The 27,991-nt window shown below is 37.8% G+C and overlaps 2 protein-coding genes across 2 annotated transcripts; one reads left to right on the top strand and one right to left on the bottom strand.

Moving 5' to 3' along the window:
• The first annotated feature begins 1,590 nt into the window (after positions 1 to 1,590).
• Positions 1,591 to 3,582, top strand: LOC129769988 (eukaryotic translation initiation factor 3 subunit L). The gene is made up of 2 exons (XM_055772543.1): positions 1,591 to 1,747; positions 1,847 to 3,582. The coding sequence occupies exons 1-2, from the start codon at positions 1,709 to 1,711 to the stop codon at positions 3,434 to 3,436; spliced, it is 1,629 nt and encodes a 542-aa protein (XP_055628518.1). The 5' UTR covers positions 1,591 to 1,708; the 3' UTR covers positions 3,437 to 3,582.
• A 6,629-nt stretch (positions 3,583 to 10,211) lies between these two features.
• Positions 10,212 to 26,967, bottom strand: LOC129770567 (uncharacterized). The gene is made up of 5 exons (XM_055773488.1): positions 26,844 to 26,967; positions 24,832 to 26,767; positions 24,575 to 24,771; positions 24,388 to 24,525; positions 10,212 to 12,192 (listed from the first exon to the last, which is right to left on the bottom strand). Exons 1-5 carry the CDS (start codon positions 26,844 to 26,846, stop codon positions 10,327 to 10,329), a joined length of 4,140 nt encoding a protein of 1,379 aa, XP_055629463.1. The 5' UTR covers positions 26,847 to 26,967; the 3' UTR covers positions 10,212 to 10,326.
• Between the last annotated feature and the right edge of the window lie 1,024 nt (positions 26,968 to 27,991).

Here is a 27,991-nt window from a genome sequence, read left to right on the forward strand (position 1 = left end):
ACCAAATTTTAGGGCACATGATGTTATATATACGCTTGTTATGCGATTTAATGTTTGCTGGGTTTGATCAGCCGTTCTCCCGTGATGATCCCGTGACAAAATGCGAGTCATCATAATATCAATCAAGCCAAGCGAGCGATCGATAAATAAACATAAACACACCACATCAACAATCATCCAAACTATAAACATAAACATCATGCCACCCAGATCGTTCCCACCAAATATGCTGAATTAGAATAAGATTAAATTTTGTAAACCATTTCATTCAGTATAAAAAGGCAGGGATAATCATTGTAAAAAAACAGTTCTATGTGATCATTCAAATAGTGAATAAAAAAGGAGCTTCACTCCGAAATTATTTTTTTTACATAATTTAGTCCGAAAGTTATTAACTAGCGCCCGAATAGGGACCAGCGCGAGTGATAAAAAGTTGTTAGATTCGCCACGTGAGAGTGACGCGAACTAAACATACCGAAAAAAATCCGAAATTCCACTTGTGGAACAGGCTCCACAAGTAGCAGCCGCAAAAGGGATCAAGCCGACCACACCGGAACGATTTTGGACGCCGCGTTGGTCTCGACCCAGGAGGATTCCAACCATTAGAGGTACTGGACCACATTAAGAAGACAAGGACTTTCGCCGATAGAAGCTGAAAACTTGCACTTCCGCTGTTAGAAGTCGGAAGTTAGAATGCTAGGAATTTGTTTCGGACACGTTCTCTCTCTCTTTCTCTCTCTACTAAAAGAGTAAAAAAAGAAAAGTTTTCTTGGAATCCTATTTACGTTGGGCATCAATTAAAGAGTTACAGAAAAGTTCAACGTCGGTGTCCAACAACCGTTGACCGTAATGGACGATCATCCTGGCAGTCGCGACACTGGGTACTGCATATCGCGATACTAGGATGATCGTTATACCGATATACGACCTAATCCATCAAAGATATAGAAAATCGTGTATTTGCATTTTATACAATTTCGGATACAAATGATGCATCCTTTGATTGATATTTTATTAGATTGTAATTTAATACGACTTTATATGCGACCTAGCATATGTAGAAGTTATACGATTTAATGTTTGCTAGGTTGCCATTGCTATTGTTTCCATGAGGTGCCAAAAATATATTGCTTTAGTTATGAGATGTGGAACAATGGTGCTGGTGCAACAAGTTTATAATTGTCGGTAGTCGAGCATATGTCAATTTTTAAACAAAACGAATAGATACTGCTGTGTCGATTTAACTAATTTTGAGAAAAATACTAACAATAGAACATCAATGCTAATAATAGAATACTAATACTAAAGAATACTAATAATAGAATAGAAAAAAACAAATCCAATTCTACTTCAATTCACTTTTGCTGCAACCAACAATTCATTTCATTTAATTTCAGTAATTTGTTCATCAATTTCACTATGCGAGAAAGAGTAGCGTGGTTTGTTTGCACCAGAAGATATTCGTGTTGAATGTTTTGTTGTCGTTCATTTAATGTCATATGTACAAACTTCATTAAGTGTGTGCAAATTGTCCTACCCCTCTCACTGTATATGCTTTGGTACATCAAAATCTAGCTATATGTTTGACAACTGCCAGCAGTCAATTTTTCATTCCACTGTCTTTTACTTCGTACCACGGAAAACTTTGCTGCGTGTAGCGATTTTTGTAGTTTCTTGCTGATATTTTCGACTAATAACTATTGAGGTGATGTCAAAAATGTATTCCAACGATGATTTTGCAGAAGGGGTAAGAACATCGTAACGGTTTTTATCTGAAGTTATCGAAATATTCCTTTCTGTTGATGAGGTATTTTCAGACAGAACATAACCTCTACATGTTTTTTAGGGATATGATGACTACGCCTTCGAAACCGGGATGGGTGATGAAGCGATCTATGATAGATCCTACTATCCGATGCACGAAGATGTGAAGAAGTTTCTCGTGTATTTCTGTAATGTGATCAAAGGAGGAGTAGTGTATGAGATTCAAAATCTCTACGAAAATACTTTTCCTAAACTGAGCGAGCAGCATTTCGAGAAAAAAGCTTGGCCAAGCGAGGAAGAAGTTGCGCATCTCGTCGATAACGACAATCTGTTCATGATACTTTACAAGGAACTTTATTATCGCCATCTGCATGCTAGAATACAAGGAGGACCATCATTGGAGCAGCGTCTGAACTCTTTCTACAATTACTGCAACTTTTTCAACTACATTCTACCATCGAAAGAACCTGTCCAACTGGAACTACCTGATATTTGGTTGTGGGAACTCATCGACGAGTTTGTTTATCAGTTCCAAAACTTCGCTCAATACAGGGCAAGATTGACCGATAAGAGTGACGAAGAAATGGATATGTTGTTGAACAACAACAGTAAAGTTTGGAATATCCTGTGTATTTTGAACGTGTTGCATTCATTGGTTTCGATGTCGAAAATTAAAGATCAGCTAGAAGCTGCCGCAGCTGGACGTGATCCCGAGGAGGTAGCTGGAGAGTTCGGACGGCATTCTTTCTACAAAATGCTTGGTTATTTCAGTTTGGTTGGATTGTTGCGCGTACATTCATTGCTTGGCGATTACCACCAAGCTATAAAGGTTCTGGAACCAATCGAAATTCACAAGAAAAGCCAATACTCTCATATTCCGGCTTGTCAAATTTCGACATCTTATTACGTTGGCTTTGCGTACATGATGATGAGACGTTATTCGGACGCTATTCGTACGTTTTCTTCAATTTTACTGTATATTCAGCGTACCAAGCAACTGTACAGTACTCGTTCCTACCAGAACGATCAGATTAACAAGCAAACTGATCAAATGTATCATCTACTGGCCATTTGTTTGGTCCTTCATCCACAATGCATTGACGAATCGATCCAGCAAGTGCTTCGTGAGAAAAACTACCACGATAACATGTACAAGATGCAGTGTGGCGATTTGGACACGTTCCGCAACTTCTTTATGTTTGCTTGTCCGAAGTTCGTATCTCCGGTCCCTCCACCATCGGATGCACCAACAGATGATTATGTCAAGGAAGCTCTGGAACATCAAACAAACGTGTTCATGGACGAGGTTCGCCAGCAGCAAGAGTTGCCTACGATTCGGTCATATTTGAAGCTGTATACTACTCTTCCATTGCTCAAATTGGCTTCATTCATGGATCACATCCCACAGGACGAGATTGGTGAACAGAAGATTGAAAATTTGCTAACCCATTTGCTGTGTTTCAAACATAAGATGAAGAACATTGTTTGGACCAAGGGATCTAGTGGTTTAGAGGGCAAATTCCAGTCAGGCTCGGAACTGGACTTTTTCATTGACAAGGACATGATACACATTGCGGACACGAAGGTGTCTCACCGCTATGGAGATTTCTTTATTCGCAAAATAATGAAATTCGAAGATTTGAATCGCCGTTTACACAATCTTAAAGGTTAACTTATGAATGTGTGAACAGACATCCACAGTAAAATAAGTAATACAGATCAATCGATGAAAAGAGTATAATTTGCAGGGAAGCTGAACAACAGTTATTATCCTTGAGTATTTTAAAAAGGAACTAATAAACTACATTTTCTGCGGAAGAGTATTGTCTCTTTTTTTTTCATTCGAAATTTTCATTATGTCCCAAAAAGGAGCTTTACCTTCACAGAAAATAGGTGCATTATATGCATCTATTTTATTAGAACTGAATAAACTTCAACTGTTTAACTATTTATCTTTTAAAAGCCATTATTTTTGCATGAAATTGAAAACGTTATGTAGCATAGTAAGAATGCGAATTTGGTTGACGCAAAGGGTGGTATCATTCACAACCAAGGATGGAAATCAGACGAACATGCTTCGATTCACGTGATCACGTGGGGTAATGTGGTCACTCTTACGGAAACCACATCGTCATCTGCAGGCTGTCTTAACGTACATTGTTCTACCAACAACTTTCAATGTCTTTTACATGAAAAATATAAAGAAGGGGACTGAGACATGAGCCTTGGAGCAGATTTTTTATCAATCGTTTATTTGTACAGGCTCAGTTACATAAGTTTAAAGGAACCAAATTCTACATCTTTTTTTTTTATCTGTATTATAGTGATTTTCAACTCATTTGGCTGGTTCGTCACTTGTACTTCCAATTTTTGGAAGAATGTCGGGAGTGAGAATTGAACTCGTGACCTTCAGCGTGAGAGGCATGGATGTTACCACTACGCCAGATCGCCTCCTCAAATTCTACATCTAATTTTAGTTCTAAAGCACATTTACAATTAATAGCCTTGAAGCAAATCCATATAACTATTTCTGGAAATTGTCAGTTGCCCGAGGGTGAAGTTCATTCGCTTTTGTGACAATAGATTGTACGAGAAGTTAATCAAAATTCCAGGAAGTCCATATTTGTGCGAATTGTCTGTTAGAATTTCTATGGAAATAGGATCAAAGAATAATGAGGCCAGTCGCTCTTTGTGCGCAAGAGGCAAGATGAATATCTGTAGAAAGTAGCGCTAGATAATTGTTTGTTCATTTGCTCTTGCGAATCCCAAATTGTGTTTTTTGAAGCAATTTATCTGTCCAGAAATCCACCGCTCGGAGACGTTTCTCGAAGAATATGTTGTGCTGGAACTGAATCCGGACAGAACTTTCTAGCTAATTTGAATATCCATCGCTGATGATATTAGCTGTACCGGTAAGTTCCTCTGATTTTACAACAGATGGCGTAACTTGATTATTGTTCAGTCCCTGAAGAGAGAGAAACATTGGTTCGGAAATTTCACTCCACCTCCTTTTTGTGATTCTCCTGTGAGGAGCAGAGCGGCCCAGCACAAGAAGCAGCAGAGTTTTTTTTTTTCAAACCGCGCTGTAGCGAACAACAATAAAGAACAAATTAACATGAGAGTAAATCAAACCCGTGAACGTGTCGAAACGTGTTTCTTCCACCACAACATCGAGAAGTGATAGTTGTAGGATCCTGTTTGTTAGTGAAATAAAGGACGTCGTATGTTTTTAAACTGCAAACCTGTCGCATCGTGTTCTTTCTTCCGTGTTATCAAGCGAAACTATTTCCCAAAAGGTTTTCCGCTGTGAACTTTACAAGTTAAAGCGTCCATTGGCACGTTTCCCCCAATGAAACGGTGCACCATCCGACCAAATTTTCCTTCACGAAAAATTTCTAGACCGGCCCTTACAAAACTTTCAAATTTTGATCCTTCATATCTGCACCACGCTTTTGTTTTCAACTACTACAATATAAAAACATAAAATAAATATAAAAATAGTCCATCATCACCAAGCTCATGACAGACATAATAGAGATTAATACAAATTAGAGAAATAAAATAATGTAGAAAAATTAAATCGTCTACACCACGTGTATGACACGATTCTCGCTATCTCACTCTACCTACCTTCACCGCATATCTCACTATCCCTCTACTGTAAAAGCTCATCATCGACATCACGATATGTCAGATGGTGGTAAATTGGTAATTCGCGATGACAGTGGCATGGTGTCGACGTCTGATGGCAACCTCGAATTAGGGCCATGATTTGGGTCCCAAACTCGTTAGTGTAATCTCTATCAGATTACATGACACGATGCCGGTTTCCAAATTTTAAAATTTGAATGACAATTTTCACATAATGTTATTTAATTACTTGAAACACGTATTTCTGACATATGGCTATACAATTTCAACATTGTTGCTGATTTTTTTCATTATAATATAAAGTTGTCTTCATAAACAATTTTCGTATGAGACTTTTTCACCACCTGCAAACAAAAATGTTTTTAATTTAAATAGAACAATGGATAAGCTAATTTTCACTCATAATTTTAATTTTGAAAACTTTCATTTCGACTGAAAATCAGCTATTCTTTGACGCTCCTCTAAACTAGTAAACGAAGCTCAATGCCGTCAACGCGGATCGCTGTTTTGAAGAAAACAAATACTTCTGACGTTTGAGATGTTGGCACCAAAAACATGGCGGGTGTCATACAGCTGGCCTACACATTATAATCTGTTCAATAGAAACTTCGTCATATACAATATTCAATGAAAAAAATAAAATAAAAAAGACTGCATAAAACTTTTCACATAAATTATTCGTTCGTATAAAACTTCGTCAGTTAAAATTTTCGTCATAAAGTAAAAAAAAATCATTCAGCTGTTATGAAAACACAGCTTTCACGTGTGAAACACACAGGAAGACGATGAACGTTCCGGATCGTCATAAAAGTTTGAAGATAAAGAATTGAAGGGTTTACTCGATCAAGATCCGTCACAAACGCAACAAGAACTTGCAGATACACTTGGGGTAGCTCAGCAAACCATATCCGATCGTTTAAAATCAATGGGAATGATCAGAAAGATAGGATATTGGGTGCCATATGAATTGAAGCCACGACACGTCGAACGCCGTTTTTTTACGTGCGAACAACTGCTCCAACGACATAAAAGACGGGGTGTTTTGCAGCGTTACTGGCGATGAAAAGTGGGTCCATTGCAATAATCCTAAACGTCGGGCAACGTATGCATGCCCCGGCCATGTATCAACATCGACGGCCGCGCGGAATATTCACGGCCAGAAGGGTATGTTGTCTATATGGTGGAACCAGCTGGGTGTGGTGAACTATGAGCTGCTAAAACCGAATGAAACCATTACGGGGGACCTCTACCGACGACAATTGATGCGTTTGAGCCGTGCACTTAAGGAAAAACGGCCACAATACGAGCAAAAACACGAAAAAGTTATTTTGCAACACGACAATGCTCGGCCGCATGTCGCGAAACCGGTCAAAACATACTTGGAAACGGTGAAATGGCAGGTCCTATCCCGCCCATCGTATTCTCCAGACATTACTCCATCCGATTACTACCTTTTTGGATCGATGCAACATGGCCTGGTTGACCTGCACTTCTCCAATTTTGATGAAGTCAAAAATTGGATCGATTCGTGGTCAGCCGACAAACCGGCCGATTATTTCAGCAAAGTGATTCGTGAATTGCCAGAAAGTTGGGAAAAAGTTGTGACTAGCGATGGGCAATACTTTGAATATTAAATATGTGAATATTTTTGCAGAATATAGCATTAATTTTTGAAAAAAAAACGAAGAAACTTACCGGCACTCCATTAAATTGAAGGAAATAAGAATCATTCAAATTTCGTTCTTCAGTATGTTCTACATAATTTATGAATACACACACAAGATACAAGTCAAATTTGTTAATTTTGCAACTAGGGGTTGTTCAAATATTACGTAACGAAAATTTTGTTACTATTTTAGACTCCCTCTTCTCTACATAATATGTAACAAATGGTCAAATGAATAGAAATGTTTAGATTTAGTTGGACTTATTTCTAAACAAGTTTCCACAATCCATCCCTTCTCCCCTTTTAAGTGCGTTACGTAATATTTGAATATTCGCACGATCCTTTAAACCTCATTAGTGGCTGTTTCGAGTGGCTCTACCCTGACATGAAAGCGTCTAAAATAGTATTCTTGAGGTTACTGTTTCGTATATTAATTCGTAGTATGTAGTGTCCATTCTGTGTGTATTAGACTACTCCCCCACATATCACGTGTACTAAAACCCTTTTTTCCAAATGTTTATATGTAATTCTTTTGATTTAGTGTTTCAAAAATCAGTTGTAAATAGGTCGAGAAGCAAAACCACACATTAAATTTATGATAGTTCCGCGTTTCAACTTACCCCACTCTACGAGACAACGGGAAACTTGGAACTTTTCTTTTTTGTGCTTCCAGTGAGATTTTGTACATCAAATCGACGAAGAATCGATATTTTTCCAATAGTAGAAATATATCTATCGATTTGATAGATATATTTCTATACACCCATACCTCGCTATGCGGCCGCTCTTTATACGGCATTTCGCTATAACAGCCTTCAATTAAGGCATGTTTTCGATTTACGGTCTAAAATGTTTCGCTATAACGGCAAAAAAGCTATTTTCGACGTCGATATACAACTGATTCTTTATACGGCTTTTCGCTTTGCGGCCAAGTTTTGTGGAACGTATCTAGGCTGTAAAGCAAGGTATGGGTGTATTTTCAATAAATGAATGATGAAATTTTCGGAAAAATGAGCTCTTTTCGCACTAGTCGTGCTGCGACTATTCTCATGCCCAAACATTAACCAAAAATATATCGTGAGAGATATCTTATTTACGGTCTTGCTCTCTCGAACTTAAAGGACAGTTTCCGAGCGCCATTCCTTTTATTCTGTCGATGTTTTCGATAGTTTCAAGAGATGGTCGTCCTTGAAGTAACAAAACGTTCTTGTTTCTCGGTCGTTCTTGAATGCCTTATACCATTTACACACCAGTTTTGTCAACATAGTTGAGTCACAAAATGTAATCTGAGACATTTTCAACGTATCGGCATAAAAAATTTTGCAACACAAAATTTCACACAATATTTTCGACCAAAAGGATTATTCATACCAAAATCGCCGAGCAAAAAAAAAAAGTTAACTTGTTTTTAACGACGCTGTAAACAAACTAAGTAACAGATCGTGCTCAAAATTGGAATTGGCACTGACAGCTTTACCAACTTAAAAGAAAAAAAAAAAGGTTCAGATTCAAAATTACAAATTCCCGGTGTATGTTTGACAGAATGTATATGGCGGTGTACATGAAAACGGAGTAAGAAAAAGCAGAATGGACTACGAGCTGGTGAACTCTACGGCGAACCCAGTGTCCATAAAATCGCCAAGTGCAAGTGCGATGTGCGGGATATATTGCTAGAATGTCGGACAGCAGTCCCGCGAAGATGGCGTTCGCATCGATTCCGGTTGGGAGGAAAAAAGGAGTCCAGCGAGCGAATTGGTTGGACCAGGTGGAGCAAAACTCGGGAAGAATTAGTGTCTCCCGGGGTTGGAGAATTACAGTCATGGACCGAGTTTATTGGCGAAACATTACGAAGAAGTTTAAATCAATGGAATGAAGGATCATTGTAATCATATCGTTGGGTACGAAAGTGACTCCGTTGGCTTCGTTCCACTCCAGGACATCTTTTGAATTGTGGCACGAAGCTAGATCCGGTTAGAAGATCGTAGGGTCCTCGTGTTGCTTCAACACAAGAAGCAGACGCTCCTGTAGACACTCCTTGAGGTAGATCTGCCCGTTTACAGTCCCGGAGGTCACGAACGGCGCACTCCGTTTGCCACATGAGCAGATCGCTTGCCAAATCATGTGTTTCTTGGTAAACTTTTTGTTTCCTTACTTCTTCCGGAACATCAAACAGTAGCCCCGGAAGTTCGCCTTGACGTAAGTCTCATCATGCATGATGAGATAATGAGGCTTCGTCAGCATCTGGGTTCTACAGTTTCCGGGCCCGTGACGGGCCGTCGTCACGATTTGGAGCTTTCTGCACTTTTCACGTATGCAGCTCCTCCCCGTCCTTGGCACTCTGAACGAAAAACTTGGACAGATTCAACTTTTTGGGCACATCCCTGACCGAATCATTGGGATTCCGCTTAAACACATTCACGTTAGGCTTGTGATCCTGATTACTAATAGAACAACCATTCTGATCGTATTTCTCCTTTGTTCGATGCTCAGAGTTTCGTATTAACGTTTAAGCACACGACTTACCGTTGACTGCACGATTCCGAGTTGTTTTTCGAAGTTCCGATGAAAGAGTTGAGGATTCTCTAGGTGCTTGCGCAGAAACTTTTCGTGTGACGCCCTTTTTCCAATTTTCGAAAAACTGACAGCGATAAAATTACAGTGTAAACAATACACTCTAATACTTCTACCCAAATTTTCAAGAGAATATACCCAATGGGTAGTTTTCTAATGCGTTTTTCCTTGATGTAATTGAGACACCCCTTAGTCTTGTTTGAATAATTCGACGAATTTTCCATTTACAAAACCATTTGGACGTTCGGAAAGTTTTTGTGAAAATGAAATATAATTTTATTATAGTTAAGAAACTTGAATATATTTTCCTTAGTGTCGTCTTTATTTCGAGACACAATTCAACTTATCCCAAAATTTGGGGACATAAAAGATCAAGTAATTCAAAGGAGATATATTTGCGAGTTACAAAATTTGTAAGAAATCTCGTATTTTGGTTAAGCAATTCCATGCCATACCACCCAGTCGCTGACTCGACCCTCTCCGATTTTTCGGAGAAGTATAGACTATCAATATAATTTTTGGAACAATTCAGGAATTCTCTACCAAATAAACACCAATCTACGAAAGTACACCTTTTATTATTTACTATCTATATACATGTCAGCGAAAACATTGAAGATACGACAAACTTCCGATGCGTGAGTTAATTTCCGTTGATGCATCTGACCTCGGCATTACGAATTAGTCGCTTGTTTCTTCTTGTGTTGCATTTTTCGCTGTAACTTACCTTTGAGGATTAAATGAATCCCCTGCAATGTACGGAAGTTTGCTTTAGAGATGCTACCGTCGCATGATTGATCGCAGATTCGTTCGAATTTTTCCGTTATCGATGTGATGTTGAGCACATCCAACATTCGACGGCATTCCTTCAGCAGATGGAGCACTTTGCCTTGTTTGGGAGTGTGCTCTTTGGACTTAGGTGTTGATTGATGGTTTGGATAAGCTTCCTTCGGACGACAATTATCCATATCCTTCCTGTTGAATTCTGATTTTTCTGCATATTCTGCGAAACTTTTATCAGAATCAATTAGTTGTTCGGAGACGTTCAAAATGAGATCATCGAGAGTGTCGGTACCATCCAAAGTACTGTTGGGGTCACTACAAAAGCTCAAATCCTTAGATACACTGAACGAAACATCGCTAGCATAACTTCTGTCTTTGTCTTGCGTTTCAATATTTTTGGAAGGAGAATCTGGTGGCAATTCCAGATTTTCAGGGTCGATTTTGATCAATTTCTTACTTTTTCGCAGCTCAGCGTACTCATTTATGATATCAGTGTAATTGGCATGATCATAGGAAGTAAAAATGTAGCGAATATGTTCATTGATTTCGTCCCGATCGGCTAACGACACGTTGACGTTTTGATTGTTTCTAAGTGCCCTCAGATTATCTTGCAATCTGTCCAAATGATCACGGCCTTCTCTCATACCGAATTGACCAAACAGAATAATGTTCAATGTGCGCCGAATTTTGTCACAAGTTTTAACATTAGCGCCTTGCTGTTCAAAATGCTGATATCGTTTGAACATTACATTCACATTACCGTATGATCTTGTGAGCAGTTGCAGATGCTCTACAATATAACGAATCGTCTTCTCGGTGGACTTGGGAACGTTGTTGATTTGCTTCAATTGTTCATTCGAGTGAGATGCGTCGTTCAAAAACCTAACTAACTCGTTGTGGAAGCTGTCCTGATTTTTTGGTGAGCCATTGGCCGACAGCACGTTCCCAACCGACTGGAAGCTTATTCTAAGTTTCAGGTCATAATTGGTGGAAGCTTCCTTCAGAAAGGTGCTTCCGGTGGGACCAAGCAGAATCTTTGCATGGGCCTTTGTTAGATAAATTTTCGCGTGTGTTATTTGTTCTCTTACATTTGCTGGAGGCGCAAAAGAATCGTTTGCAGTGTCGTTGGATACCAGTGGAATGAAATCCGGCAGAGGCTCCGCAATTAAGGTTGATTCACCTGTTGGACATTTTTCATAGAACTCTGAGAAACTGTAATTCGAGTCTTCCTGATTAGTAGCTTTCACTGCATCGCCTTCATTTCCTTGGGTAGTATTGATTGCGCTCGTATCCAATTCGTTTCCCAGGACAGTAGCATCGTGTACTATTTGCGTTGATGATTCTAATTCCGTCGCCCGATCAACCTGTTTCCGTTTCTTTGATTCGCGTTTCTTTTTTTGCGCCAGTTTTTGCTCTATTCGTTTCTTCTTCTCGAGCAATCCGACCGATTTAGCAAACCGGTGATAGAAACTGTTTTCATTCATTGTAAATTTTTCATCAAAATTCAACTGATAATCGGTCATGTAACTGAAGAGATTATATTTCGCGCCGTCGTTCACATTCTGCTGACGATAGCGCTCATTTTGGTAATACACCGGCTGGTAACTTTTCACCTCCGTGGTCGGGACCAGCTGGCCGAAGATCTTTATCGCCGCGTTGCACATGTGTGCCTGGTGGCCCGCCCGTGAGCAGATGCAGCAATACTTCGCGTTTGGATTGCGCACGAAGGTTTGTGTTAGTGGTTTGTTGTCCTCGGTCTAGGAGTGGTGAGAGACGGTATACCATCACATTCCCACAAGCGAAGTAAAAAGACGATATTATCGACAAAGGTGATACATGAGAAATTGTCACCAACGAGAATGTGGAGTCCGATGGGGAGGCTTAGCGTGCGTTTAGGGAATTTGTAATCTCAATTATCTCGTATCAGTGCTACGCCGTTGGACGATATCTAGCTATGGATTTACAGTAAAATATAAATGAGCTATGGAGTGAATGAGAAGCTTTTGCAGGTATACTTTAGACATCTTTTAGGCCATCTACTTTTTCAATGTTTTTTATAAAATAACTAGTTGACCCGGCAAAGTTCGTCCCGCCCAAAATTTATTTTTCGTTATCACATCTGCGTTTTTTTTACTAAGCGCACGTTCATGGGTCCAATCGCAGAACTGTTCATTGATTGATCTTCTAGTCTACCCTTTAAAATTATTTTTTACCATAAAATTTCAGTTCTTCTTCCAAAACTCGACATTTTAATGTCAGTTTATTTTCAGACACAATTCTCGTGCAAGATTTTTCATCCACTAGAAACATAGAAACATTTCTTGTACCCAAAAACCCTCACATCCCAAATTTGGCTCCATTTGCTTGATTAGTTCTCGAGTTATGCAGAAATTTGTGTGGCAGCCCCTATGCCTTTAGAGAGGGGGGTAGGAGTGTCGAGCTACCACAGAAACGTTAATTGATCCCTAAAACCTCTATATGCAAAGTTTGATTCCATTTGTTTGATTAGCTCTCGAGTTGTTCAGCACACTAAAAATGTACACCAAAGAAGTCGGCAGGTTCTTCAGAATGCGAATACTACGCCGCATTTCTGCAGAGGCATCATTTGTTCATCGAATTAGAATCAACATGTTGAATTTCAAAGGGGTTCCCGACAAGCTGATTGAGTTTCGTGCTAATTATTCATAGCAGAGCAGATATTCACAAAAGTGACACAATCGTTAGGAAGTCCGTCCAGTTTTTTTTGGGTTCGCTTAGATGAAGGATGATTCATACATCAGACTAAGGGTGGGTTTAGACTAGTGATATATTCATGTGAAGAAATATGATGAGATTTATAGAAATCGCATCAACCGTTTACACTAGCGTGAACTTCTATAATGAATATATTCATATTTTCGGTGAATTTATTCACCTGAAGTAGAACTGCATCCAACTTTAGTGATTTCTTACCAGTGAGAAATTCACAAGCGTTTACATATGCTGCATTTATTCAAGTTATATATACCTCGAATAAGTGTATCATATTTATTCTCACCCGTTTACACCTATTTTCACGTGAATAAATCCATCTATAGCTATAGATCTCCCTAATGTAAACCCGCCATAAGGCATTATACTATAGGTGGACCGCAATGTCAAAATTGTTGTTCGGCCATTGCTCGTGAAAAAAACAAATTTGTTTACAAAAAAATCGTACCTTTTCGTTGGCAAAATAGTTGCTCGCGCTTTAGTGTAGCTAGGTAGCTAGGTAATTTTCTGGATGTTTATTATAACAATTTCTCATAATTGCTTCTATTTTTTCAGATATCTACAATAAGCGGTCGAATAATAAGCGGTACTTTTGTTTGGCTCCCATCGGCGGGGAAAAGAGTAATATCAGCTTACGGCGATGGTGACAAGAAATAACGCTGATTGTGGCTCCACTGATTTCGCTCGGAGAGGAGGAGAATGCTGTTCATATACCGGGAAGGAGATTAACAGATCCAGAAGATCCGGAAAGGGCTGTTACAAGTAATTGGTTTTGCATAAAGGCTAGAGCAAAAGGAGGTTGACAATGATTGCAACAGGTTCGTGTTTACTTTTCAAGTTAGTTGTCTTTTGTATTACTAATTTGTCATATATTACAGGAAAGTAACCAGTTGCATTGGATGTTTCAATCAAGGGAAGTTCTGAGCCTTGAATTTTGTGTTTTTTGTTTTGTGAACACCGTGGCAATACTGCTGATATTTGAGATATAAATTAGATTAAGAAAGCGCACTATTTTTCACGAATATATGTATATTTGCTTATTTTTTCCTTCAGTTGTTTTCCTCAGCGAGTTGATATGAAACCATAACCACACAACCAAACAAAAGTGAATAAGCTACGTCTCGCCACTCGTCTCACGTCTTGTCATGAAAGTGTCAAGAACGAAACACCTATCGTTTCAGCGGTTTCAGCATCTTGCATCAGACTAAATACTGGCAGGTCTTGTCATCAACGCGTCGACTGCTTAGTACACGAGAGGAAAGGGCTCCAGAGAAATTAACCTTCCACCGCAACATGCAAAGCGAGTTTAGATAGACAGTGATGAAATCGAGGTGATCGATGAGTTCGTGTACTTAGACTCTATGGCGATCGAAATCGTGCTTAATTTGGACTCCAGAAGACGAATCGAGAAAAGTTTGCCACCACAAGAAGCTTGCCATCTATACCATATTGATAAGACCAATACTGCCCATACTTGAAATGATCACGTGATCGACAAATGAACAAAATCAAATTTCTCGTTGCTACGCATTCTACACAATGGAATACTCATGCTTAACATGCAATCAAACATGTTTTGTTCAAATACATTTTAGAAATTTTAAAGAAAGGTTTTCGAATAATCACAGACTGAACGCGTAACTGACGTAGCTCCATACAGCTTTTATACATCTTTCGAAATTTAACAATTATCAGTATTTTGTACTACAAGCTACATTTACATCGAGTTCTTTGTAGTGTGCAAACATGATGTCCAATTACATGAGAACAACATTAGAAACAATAGATGAAATAAGAAACGCTTCCATTATAATTACAGTTAAAGCTCTTTATAACGATAATCTTTATAGCGACAAATCTCTCTATAACGACATGTCCAAAGGTCCCTTCAAAATCGCATACAAATTTTTTTCTTTATTGCGACATTTCTCTATAAAAACCTTTCCCTATAACGACACATTATCGCTTCTATTTACTAAAACATAACATTCTCTATTGCGACAATTTTCAATTTCACTCCACTCATTGTGTGTGTGTAAATGTAGTGCCTATGAACGTAAATAGTCTATGTTGCGTATTATGAGGTTTAATCAACTTTGAATATCTGTTCACGCCCAACTGATTTAAATTTTCGGATGCTTACAAAAACAAAAGTTTAAACCATAAAAGATGGGGAGAGCTTATTAAAAGAAATTAATCGAAGAATTGTTGTACAAGAATCCAGTCGTAGAATTGAATTGCAATAAATTTGCGATCAATTTAACAATGGCTGTATTGTTTGCGTAATTGTTATATGGATAAAGCTTTTGATATCAAATTCAGGCTATAACTTGATGTATCATTTGTTTCACTTCGAAAACATTCACTGCCCAAAATGGGTTTAAAGACACGAAAATCTTCAAAAATTAATTGGACATAATTCAAAGGTTCGAAAAGGGTACTAAAAAGACAACATTGTCTAATGAATTCAATGTTCAATGTGCATAATGTGAATTCATTCATCATCAAAAATATGGATTTGAGCCGTGAAAAGAGTAAGAATATTGGTTTCATTGATGTTCAACTGGTTTATTTTGTCTGGCGATGAGTCAATAATTTATATTCATTGTATATTCATTGTTTAAATTTTTTTTGTTTCAAGATGGTTAGATATCAATTGCTTTTGTTTCCAATATAATTTGATTGTTTTGCGTGAGCTTGGGCGTTTCTCTCCTTATAGCAACATTTAAGCTCCTTATAACGACAATTCTCTATAACGACGGTCCCTTGCGATGTCGCAAAAGAGAGCTTTCACTGTACTATACATATACCCTTAAGTCGCCATTCACCGTGCATTTCGAAATATTTTCCAATATTTTTTCGAAATAATGGGAAAATGCGCCACTTTTGCATTTATGTTACCAGAAATAGTATGAAAGCTTTGATATGGGGCACAGTTGCGATCAAAATCCTTTTAATGTGTCGTTTTGACGTTTTTTTGTCTACATCCGAATCAATTAGCTCTCCATCTACGAAGAAAAGTGACAAAAACGTTTTTGAGATTTTAGTGTTTAAAATACTTGTTGCAGTGATTTTTCTCCTGTTTTTTCCGTACAATGGCAGCTTTAGGTATGTATTTTGAGGCCGCGTATCAAATATAGAAGAAAATTGTGTTTACATTGACTTTTTATCAAAAGAGAAATGCACGGTGAATGGATCCTTCATAAAACAGCATTCTCCATTCACCGTACATTGAATTTTCGAAATACATAAACGACAATTTGTCTAATTTTTCATAGAAAGAACCAGAAGAAACTCCAAAAGAAGCACCATTCCGCTGATGGTTTGGAGGAAGCAATCGATTCTATTCGACGTGGAGTATCGATGAGATATGCGAGCCGGGATTTCAACATACCGGTACAGACTATTCGCGACAAACTTCGATGTAAATACCCTCCCGGGTCAGAACCTGGCGCATTATCAGTGTTATCTGCAGAATGTAAATGGAAGATTGTGGAGTGGATGGAAAATTCTGCTCGTTAGAGTCTTTGAATTACAATGAAAAGACTCCGTATCTGTGTGGGACAATATGGGCGCCTTATAAAGTTGAAAACTCCGTTCAACTTCATCCCTGATTCCTTGGGAAAAAATCAAAAGTTCATCAAAAGGCATCCTCAAGTCTCCGCCAGAAAATCTAATGTTTTCGGAAAACACAGAGTAACAGTAACAGAGTTGACGAACTGAGGAATTAGTTCCAGGAAGTGCATAAGCAATTCATGTCTCACCGAAGTTCGAATTGATTTCGTATTGAGAAAATTTTCCTCGATGAATTTTAACAGAATTGAATTTGATACTCCTTTTTGTGTGACGTTTATTTTTTTCACAAATTAGCTCTACGACTAAATATAAACCATAAACCATAAACTTCATTCGATGATTTTATCTTTCCTAATGGAACTAGGATGAAAACTCTAAATGCACGGTGAATGGGGTCCTAGATGCCCGGTGAATGATGACATATAACGGTGATAGGCGACAATAAGATGTTCCGGAAAAATGTTCGAAGTAACTTATTTTCGATCAGCATCCTATTTTATTTTTATTTTTCTGAGAACTTTTACGCGAGGAGAAGGCATTCTATATAGCGCCCTCGATCCCGAAATCTTGTAAACTATAAAAAACAGATACAATCAATAATCACGAAAATTTATTGCTCATTGGCTTCAATCTCTAGTAGGTCTAGTAGTTATGAATTTTTGAGAACAGGAAAAAGAGAAAAAAATTGATATTCCGAACTATAGGTTAACTTTGAAAAGTCATAAGTTAAAAAAAGAACACATCATTTTGAAATATTTCATGTAGAAAGTTCATGTTCAGCTTTCTAGAATAAATATAAAATATTAATATATCGCCCTTGGTCCCGAAACTATTTAAACTATGAGAAAAAGTAAAAAAAAATATTTTAAGTTAAACGGTTTCATTGTGATGAAACATAATAATAATACAGATAATGTACTAAAAGTTGAAAAAAAGGCAAATAGCAGTTAGTAGTTACACACCCTTTCCTTTAATCTAGGCCATTGATGAGACTGAAATAAAATTGTGGAGCATATGATGAAACTATTAACTACGGAAATACAATCGATCAACAGGAAGGGTGCCAAATTTCTATAATTGTGGTAAAGCGTTACAGACAAACATATTACAAACATACAAATTAAAGGGCAAGCTAAATAAAACCCTTTAAAAGCAGATACAATCAATAACTACGAAAGCAAAATCCAAAATTTCTTATTCCTTTTTTCCAAAAAAGACTATCTAATTGAGTTTAATTTGATGTCGATCATCTGAATCGACCTTGTGGTTCAAAAGTTATGAATTTTTCAAAAAAGCCATTGATTTTTCGGACCACCCTAAAATCGAAATGGTCACGCTAACGAAAAATAAGGGTCTAATATTTTGCTTGAGGAACAAAACTACCAATTTTGTTGGAAAATTGCGAACCACTATATCGATTTGGCATGGAATGGCTGTTTGAAATTATAAGGTTAGTCAAGTCTCGACTTTGCATAGTAAAAAAGTTCGTAGTAAAAGTTCACAGAGTGATGTGCTTACAATTCAATCAGATTTAACAGACTTTCTAACAGGTTTCCAAACTATTCAATCTCCCAAGCTGTTTAGTACGCCATAAATTCGTTCCCAATGACTTGGAATGGGTGTGAATTAAATTGTCGTTTTGTTTTTGTAATGTGTTTTTTTAGTAGTTTAGTAATTGACTTCGCTTCGCTGATACATGCCTCGATGTTGATAGCTCAGAAACTTAGGAATTTAGTCTTGAGAAAGATCGTTCGGAATGTTGCTTGTACTGGAGAAAGAACTCATCAACGACCAACTGTTCGTGAATCGAACTGTAACTTTTTCATGTAATGTTTTTGCTCCAAGTGATAGTTCAATCTCTTAGTTAACACTTACCATCAATTTCATTTCATTTTGCATAACTTGATGGAACAATAATTTCGGTTTGAAGAAACTTTGTGCGGAAGGTGCATAATCTATAATAATCTAATCCGCGTAAATTTCAAAATCCGTGTAAAAATCTAATAAACAGTGAATTAGAATTTAGTTTAAAATTCAACCCATATTCTAACAATTGATTAACTGATTTTTTTTTTGCATACTATAATCATGATATGTGTTTCTCCTTTCATTTCTCAGCTACTAATCAGTGATACAATACAAACTTATTTCGTGAAAAGTCACATCAATTAGCACATTAAATCTGTTTACACTGGAGTCACTTTTTATGCGGTTGATACGTTCCACGTAAATAAACCATGTAAATTCCAAAATCCGCGTAAAAAAATGCGTTAATTCCGAAATCTGTGTAAAAAATGGCGTAAATTCTTAAAAACGAGTAAAAAAAAAAGCCGCGTAAAAAACCGCATAAAAAAGCGACTTCAGTGTATTGTGATTTATGAGCAAATCATTCGATTGTAACTACTACAGAAAAAATGAAAGTTTTGACCCATGTTCGATTTTTAGATTTTTAAGTATTTCCCGCAAAATTGAAGATTTAAAAAAAATCTTGGGTAATCGAAATAACACCAATGGCTTTGGTGAAAAAAATATTTTTTACAGCTTGCTCGTAAATGGGTTGTACAACAGTTTGAAAATCTAAACATTTGGAATACTTCTTAACAATTGATGGTTTATTTCCGCAATGTTTCACATATAAATGGTGGATTTGGAATGGTTGTATGGTATTGGTTTAGGATGTATGGCTGTAGGATATGCAAAGATAGCTCCTATCTGTAGATGTGTCAGGCACCACACATTGCATTGTTGATGGAAATAAGGACAGGGATAGAAAAATGCTCCCGTAGCCGAGTGATATTCGTCACACTTTGTCATGGCGAGGGTCCGGGTATGGGTTGGGCAATTTCTCGTCAAGTAAATTTATTTCGACGTGTGCTATGGGCACACGTATTTCAGAGCTTGTCACTCCAGAATACATTCGAGGCGTGTTACGTCGACTAATTACTACTAATAAAAATGATGTAAGTACAGTAGTCTCTCGTTAACTGGGCCTACTAAAAGGACTGCTCTGCAACAGAGCGTGCATTTAAAGTTTTGTTTTTGCTGTTTTGCAGCCCAGCTAGCGAGTAGAATTCGACAATTGGGTTGAATTTCCAGTCCAGTTTGCGAACGAGCATTGCAATACCAATATTGAAACGGCATAAATTCATCTAGGAACGTGAGTGACATAAAACAAGATATAAGGATTGGGATTGGATAAAAAAAAACACTATATAATGGTACAATTGTTCATCATTCAAGATGTCGATCGAAAACAAAATGATTTTTTGCAGTCTCAATTTTGCAAACATGTGAGGAGATATTCGTGATTTCAAATATTACGTACTCTTAGGAAATATTCTGTACTTTTTGATTCATTGATGACATTTTTCACATAAGTAAACCATAAATGAAGAAGTCGAAAATCCACTCTCGACCACTTGAAAATGAAGGTTTTTCAAACCGAAATTTAACAGCCAAAGTCTCCAACAAAATGATAAATAATAAGGTGATTATGAAGAGGGCACCAATGTGAGTTTGAAGAACTTTGCCTTTTCAATGAAATTATATAATTGAAAGCATATGGGTCATTTATTCAGCGATGTTCTACAGGGAAACTTCGATATAACGTACCCTCGATATAACGTCACTCGATATAACGTACATTTTACCTCGATATAACGTACACATTTCCAAAGTGTAAAGGAAAATTTTTTTCAATATTTTTTTTCTGATAGAACAATGGAATATCTGTATTGTGATACTAAAACAAGTTTTGTACCTTCAATCAATCCCGAAATACAGCTGGTTTTGTGAATCCGGATTCTAAATGAATCAAGTTTTAATCAACAGTACGAAGGGAAACATCATGAGAAAGGCTGGCTTCATCTTCTGATTGAAGTTATTTATTAACTTTACTAAAAAAGCAACACAATAAAGTATTATAGACTACGTTTGTGAGTACTTTATTATGCTTCGATATAACGTACAATTCGATACAACGTACAATTTTGAAGGCAAAATGTACGTTATATCGAAGTTTACCTGTAATACTATTGAAGGCGAGCAAAAAGAAGTTAGGGCTACTTCCATCCATAAAATTTTGTCCGATCAAAATATTCAAAATCAAAAACGGACAAAGATAGCTGATTCAAATAGATGGTCTTTGTAGCTACATTAGTTGCGCGTTCGCTTACTAAGCGATCGATAGTGAGTTCATAGACCCTCAATTGAATAAATACTTCCATGCAACCATCATCAGCGATGGAGATGGTGGATCAAAGATCGACTCATCCATACAACTGCTCTGCTCTGCAAGAAACATCGGTAAACATTATTAACTCAACAATGATCATATCAACTGTCTCCGCTGTCCGGTCTAACTGGACAATGGAAGAACAGAAGGAATACTCTTACGCCTAAAAGGCTACTACTGTGTAATTTACCATTATGTAATGGAACAGAAAAAAAATGTAAGGGGTTGTATCTAGGACACGACCGCATATTTCCGACGTAGAACTACGCAATTATATTATGCAATCCACTTGTTTACCACTTCGAATATTATTTTAGAATGCATTGAAATTTTTGTAATAGATTATGTTCTTCGTTATAAATAAATTTGATGAACGTCCTTTTACGTTTGATATGATGCCTAGGACTACCAAAATATGTAAACGGAAAAATTGTCAAACGATCATTGTATTTTACATTTCCCTCTGAAAATATTGCACATCTCATGTTTACGTAGTTCTCGAACCGCGAAAATTCATTCACCTATAGTATCTGAAATTACGATTTTCCTAGGCTTTTCAGTTTTAAAGTACGTTTTAGGAAACGGTCTGCACAACGACAAGCGAGTCACAAAACGACACAAAAAAATACCCCCGACTTGCATGTAGTGATCCCCGATAATCGTTCGATAAATCGATTAATCGAATACTTCCTACAGAAATCGAATATTTATCAACCAAAACTGCGCAGCCAATAATCGAAGCGAACGAATAATTTACGTCGATTAATCGATCCAAACCCAGAGAAAAAAACCGTACGGCCGCAGCAGTTTTATCCTGAAAATCAATCATAATCTTTGACGCTCCCCTAACTGGTAAACGAAGCACAATGCCGTCAACGCGAATTGAGCTTCGTTTACGAGTTTAGGGGAGCGTAAAAGATAATAAATGATTTTCAGACGGGATGAACACTTTTTTGATCCCAAATGGCTTTCTAGTAAATGAGAAATATAAGTCTAACGAATTCGTTCTCTCAGTGTGACGATTAATCAATTAAACGATTATTTGGGGCGATTAATCGTATCGAATAACAAACTGCTAAAGAGTATTCGATTAGCTGATCAACGATTAATTTCAAAAATCGGGATTCACTACTTGCATGTATTTGCGAAGCGGATTCCCCAAGGCATATTAATTTTGAAGTCCGTGTTAGGGAAACACAGCTCAGTGGGAAAAAATACCCCCGACTTGCATGTTTTGACAAAGTGGATTCCCCCAGGCACATTGATATTGAAGTCCGTGTTAGGGAAACACAGCTCGGTGGGAACAAAAATATCCCCGACTTGCATGTATATTTTCAGAGCGGATTTCCACAGGTACATCGATTTTGAAGTCTGTGTAGGGGAATCCGTAAATCGGGCCAATCAAAACTTGGCTGTTAGGGCGTTTAAATAACGCTTGACATTTTACAGTTATTCAGTTCATCTCATGAAAAATAATATTTTATTAATTGTGATAGACGTGTAGAAATATTTCCTGTCAATTTATGCAAACATCTCTCCGATCTGTTAAAAAATGTTTTAGTTATAATCATTCGACATACGGGTAGGGTTAACACACAAATCGGCAGAGCAAATGTATGCGAAAAAAGGAAGTTCTTTCAGTTTTCATGAATTTGAACCGTTTAGAGATTAGTGAATTGTAATGTTTAGCATATCAAACAAATCTTAGAGAATTTCCGATTCGATTGGTACACAAATCATGAAAATTCGTTCACAGTGAAAATAGTTATTAACGTTAACTTTATTTCATAAAAACGTGACCTGTTTTCTGATTGAAATACTAGCTCTCGAGCTAATCTATATATATAAAAATGTGTTTCTGTCTGTATGTCTGTCTGATTCTTATGGACTCGGAAACTACTGAACCGATCGACATGAAAATTGGTATGTAGGGGTTTTCGGGGTCGGGGAAGGTTCTCATGATAGTTCGAGACCCCTCCCCCTCTATAAGGGGGGCTGCAATACAAGTGAAACACAAATTTATGCATAACTCGAAAACTAATCTAGCAAACAGAACCAAATTTGGCATGTGGAGGTTTTAGGGGACAAGAAACATTTCTAAGGTGGTTCAACACTCCTCCCACCTTTCTAAGGGGGGCTGCCATAGAAATGAAACACAAACTTCTGCATAACTCCAGAACTAATCAAGTAAATGCAGCCAAACTTGAGATGGGAGAGTTTTTGGGTACGAGAAATGTTTCTATGATAGTATGACACCCCTTCCTCCTGTGGAAAGGAGAGGGGGTCCCATAAAAATAATGCATATATTTGAACCAAACATGTTCCAATCAAACATGCCGATTGAAAATGTTCGGAAAACTCTGAGGGAAAATTCGAAAAATTCAATTCGCATGTGTTCTACAATTGCATATTGACAAGCGTTGTTAGTTCATTTGATGTTTGCGGTAACGAAATTGATCTTCGTTCGAAAGTGGAAATATATTTTATTGTGATAAAACACACTCCTATATCGTCTTCTATCTATATAAATAAAAAATGGATCGCCGAGTGTGTTGATAAGAGCAAAACTCGAGAAAAGAATTGACCGATTTAGGTCTGTCTTCATTCTATCATATTTTCCGTATCAAACATTTATTCCATGTATTGGAGAAACATGTTATTTGCAAGTAAATGAAAAGTCTTGCACGAGAATTGTGTCTGAAAATAATCTGATTTTATAATGTCGAGTTTCGGTAGAAGTACTGAAATTTTATAGTAAAAAATAATTTGAATGGATAGAAAATCAATTAATGAACAGTTCTGCGATTGGACCCATGAACGTACGCTTAGTAAAAAAACGTGGATTTGATAACGAAAAATAAATTTTGGGCGGGACGAAGATTGCCGGGTCAGCTATTCCAATAATATTAAGAAATGTTGGAGCAAAGAAACGATCTGTTAATGTCCCAAATAGAGTGAAATTGTAGCCTTTTTCATTGATTTTTTCCGCATGGTACGAAAAATTCGTGGAAAGACTATGTTTTAAAACACAGTGCATGGTGGGTTAAAACTTCTGCTCACTTATCGAATTTCCAAAAACAAAAACATTTCTAACTGCATAGCATCAGTACGAGAAACATCAAAGCAATACTTACCTGTCCAACCCAATCCACATTACCGCACACCAACTGCAGCCACTTTGCGGACCCTACATTGCTATCGTCGGCAACAAATGTTTCTATTCAGCACGACAAATTCGAAAACTGCCCTTCACTCCAATGAGATAATACTGGCCTCGTAGGGAAGCATCAACATGATCCGATCACATGCAACCGTACAACCGCACACGAGCGTAACTTCATCTTCGTGGAAGGAATGTTGTCGTTGGATACAACTGAAAACTGATACTTACCGTTGAATGGTAACGGCGCCATTTGTCGGGGCAACTTCGCTGACCGTGGCCCCGAACTCCACACAGATGACACGTCATATGTTGCTCGCGCGCACACATCTGACAACCTCGCAGAAAATTCTTCGTTTTCTCTCCACACTGCAAAGTGAAAATTTAGCACAGCTGATGTATCAGTAAACTTGTCTACCTTAAGGCACAACGTGTTTGGGCAACGCGGCTCCTGATGGCCGGTTTGTCCACACATATAGCACGTTCTTGGCTTCGGGGCGTTCCGACACTTGTAACGCATATGACCACGTTCACCGCAATTGTTGCAAATAATTTCCTTCCTAGGCGGATCAGGATATTTATCCTTATGTATGATTGGCCAATACTTGCTGGATCCTATCGATGATTTCAAAATAATTGTACTACAGAGAGATTCTTTTCTGGCGATCAACTTACTTGGCATATTGAACATCACCGTTGAAATATTGAATTCTTCACAGTTCCACGAGCTATTGTAGAATTTTCTGATTTCATCATTCCAACAGCCTTCCGGGTCAGCGTTTATCTGATGTGAACTTTCGAGGATGCGTTCCGGATTCCTTTCCTGACGATCACTAATATCGTCATCAGCAAGATCGATTATTGGTGGTGGGGGTGGACACTCTACTTGCACAACTTCGGAATCGTTGCTTTCTTCTGCAACTGCCTTGATCGGTACCTTTTCTTGCAATTCAATTTGGGGCAGGCTGATGGTGTTTGGTTCCTGATCTCTGATATCTAGAATATCATTCGAACTGTCGCAGTGTAGTTCGACACTACATCCTGCCGGTTGCTGTGGCTTGTCGAGAATGACAGCAAATGCAGAATTTGCTGATTCGTTTGGCTGTTCTTCGACTGAGCTATCATCTTCATTTTCAGAAATGGCTTGAACGATGTCGGTGAGCATATCAGCGAAATCCTCGTCCGAATAATGTTCAGATTCACGCTTACGGTGCTTTCTGCGTTTTTTATTGGCACTTTTTGTACTGCTCGCATCCGAATGATAGGATTTAGACCGTTTTGAGCGCAAAGTGACATTTTCTCGGTCACTGCAATCGGAGGTATCGTTGATGGGGAGAACATTACTCACAGACTTACTTGTTTTAGGCTTAGTTGCTGTGTAGATACTATCCTCCTCCGTTGCGGAACACTGTGGCTTGGGAGTTACGGCAGATTTTTTAGATAGTACTGATTGTTTTGGCGTTGAACAAGACTGAGGCTTTTCAATTGATTCACTGACGGACAAATTTGATAGAACTTTATTAAGACTATTGCGTTTTTCCTGATCAGTAGTGTCACTACTAGTGGCAACAGTACCATCCGATGAAATAGAAGGCGCTCTATCACTGCGAGAAAAAGCTCTGCGATCACCAGCGACTGTCCGATTGACCGAACAATCAAGTTCATCGTCGTTCGCTATTGTTTCAATGTAATTATCGTTTAGACGCGTTCGGTCACTTTGTCCAATGAAGTCATCCGACATAATAGAACTGTTGGACGGACTCGGACAGCGAGGAGTGACGATTTTCTTGGAATACTTTTTCTTCTTGGACTTGGGATGGGTAAATTCATCTTTGAGCGTTCCTTCGTCACTACTTTCAATACATACTAATGGTGGTGGTGCCGTAGGGATTAGTACTACTTCATCGGGGTCAGAGTCCTCTAGATCTTGTTGTGCCATTTCGTTGCTTTTCAAATCTTGCTTGATTGGATTAGGGGAATGAATTTGCCCTTCTTCCTCCGAAGATGACTCGATTTCAATGGTAGCAACCAGTCGCTGTTGACCGGTTGCTACTTTATGGTGACTTTTTTGTGCTTTAGCTTTTTTCGTCCTTATCTTCCTCAATTGTTCCAACTTTTTATTCCGTGCATTACTGGGATTAGAGGAATACTGTTCCTTCAAGTGACTTGCTCTCTTCTTCCTTTGCTTATCTGCACTAAATGCATCAAACGAGTTCAAATCATCACAAGCGATGTACTCATCGTTCATTGGTGCCAGAATTGATTGATAGGGAGTAAAGTTACTTTTCTTCACAGGTAAACTAAGATCCTCCTTTTCACCAATTCTAGTATCAGTCGAGCGCTTATTACTGCTTTTTATCCCAGGATAAGACAATCTTCCACCCTGTTGTTGAATTGAACTCCAGTATCTTTTCATTTTTGACATAGTTCGTCGCGTGCCATTAACGACAGATTTACCAGTTACCACACGAACCGGAACATCTTGTGTCGGAAACATTGCCGGTTGTATTTCAGTATTGTTTACTGAGGTTTTTTGTGGCTCAGTATTCGCATGATGAATATTAGAATACAGTCGCTCTTCGAGCTCTGCTATTTCGTGTTCGTTTAAATCCTGTAATGGTATTAAAATTCTATTTGTTAAATATCAAGAACGATTATACTGTTATGAAGAACATTTCTGAGATTACCATAGTATCACCAAAATCATAAGTTATTCAAAAATGAGCAGCATGTACGTAATTTTAGAATATTGAAGCAGAAAACTTAAAACAATGTCACCACGAGGAAATGCACATCCATGTAACACGGACGCAAAACCAAAAAATGACAACTTCAAAATATTGTTTAGCTATATTTGTATTTCGTCATCGTTGACGTTTGGTTTACACACATGATAAGATATCGGTTGTTATTCGATTCAGAAATTGCAACAACAAGCTGATCATCTCAAGTATATATAAACTGGGAATAAATCAACTTTCCAATGCTGAAATGGCACGACCCTACTTGCATTGTGTGCAAGGCGCTTATATCAATGTATAACAGGTGAAGCAACATCATCACTTCAATAAGAAGGGGATTACGGTTTGTGGAGCGGGGGTTGTTTGTTTTGTTATTGCTAGGATACGCCATTTTTGCATTTATACATGCGAGAGTAGTTTCCCTTCTTTTTCACATAATACGCGAAAGCCGAACATAGTAGGCATCGTTCTAATAGGCGTCGTAGCAGTTTGTAGAGAGCCGCCTGCAGCGTTCTGATGCAGTTTGTAAACAATACCGACAGCAATTCCAATATGGCTGAAAGTGCATTTCATATGATTGTTTCACCTGGTGTATATAGAGACGCCTTGATTGTGTGTGGCGGTACACGGTTGTTCAAAATAATGTGAAAATTGCTTTTTTATTTATTATGTCACTTTTTCCCCAAGTACTATCTGTTGAATTTTTTTCCGATCAAACGGAGAAACGTTTTCTTGACTTGAACTTTGTTTATTTACGCTTTTGGCTGAATCAAAATTTCACCAAGAAAGATTATCCGTTTGTAAACATTTTTATTACTTTGTGACGTTAGATACCTGGTACGCGCAACTCAAAGACGAAGGTATCGAAAAATTAGGAAACGTATATTCGAAATATTTGAATTCTTTGCTGGTCCCAATAGTTATACCAGGTTATACCTAACTATCACGATTTGAAGCATTTTTCGTAAAATTGTTGATACAGCACAGATTGTATATGGAAAAAAACTTTGTAAAATGAAAAAAAACAAAGCACGTCAGCCGAAGTATGCTTTTTTTTAAGCATTATGCATTGATCGTGATTTTTCGCCCTTTTC

Source organism: Toxorhynchites rutilus, chromosome 2 (genome assembly GCF_029784135.1).
Source record: "Toxorhynchites rutilus septentrionalis strain SRP chromosome 2, ASM2978413v1, whole genome shotgun sequence".
Classification (NCBI taxonomy): Eukaryota; Metazoa; Arthropoda; class Insecta; order Diptera; family Culicidae; genus Toxorhynchites; species Toxorhynchites rutilus.

Excerpts from the sequence above, each read along its gene's own strand:
- LOC129770567 (XM_055773488.1), bottom strand. Across the intron at positions 24,772-24,831 it reads GGTGATGTTCAATATGCCAA|GATCCAGCAAGTATTGGCCA; the intron begins GTAAGTTGATCG and ends AATCATCGATAG. Across the intron at positions 24,526-24,574 it reads CAAACACGTTGTGCCTTAAG|TGTGGAGAGAAAACGAAGAA; the intron begins GTAGACAAGTTT and ends TTCACTTTGCAG.
- LOC129769988 (XM_055772543.1), top strand. The coding sequence starts at position 1,709 with ATGTCAAAAATGTATTCCAACGATGATTTTGCAGAAGGG. Across the intron at positions 1,748-1,846 it reads ACGATGATTTTGCAGAAGGG|GGATATGATGACTACGCCTT; the intron begins GTAAGAACATCG and ends CATGTTTTTTAG.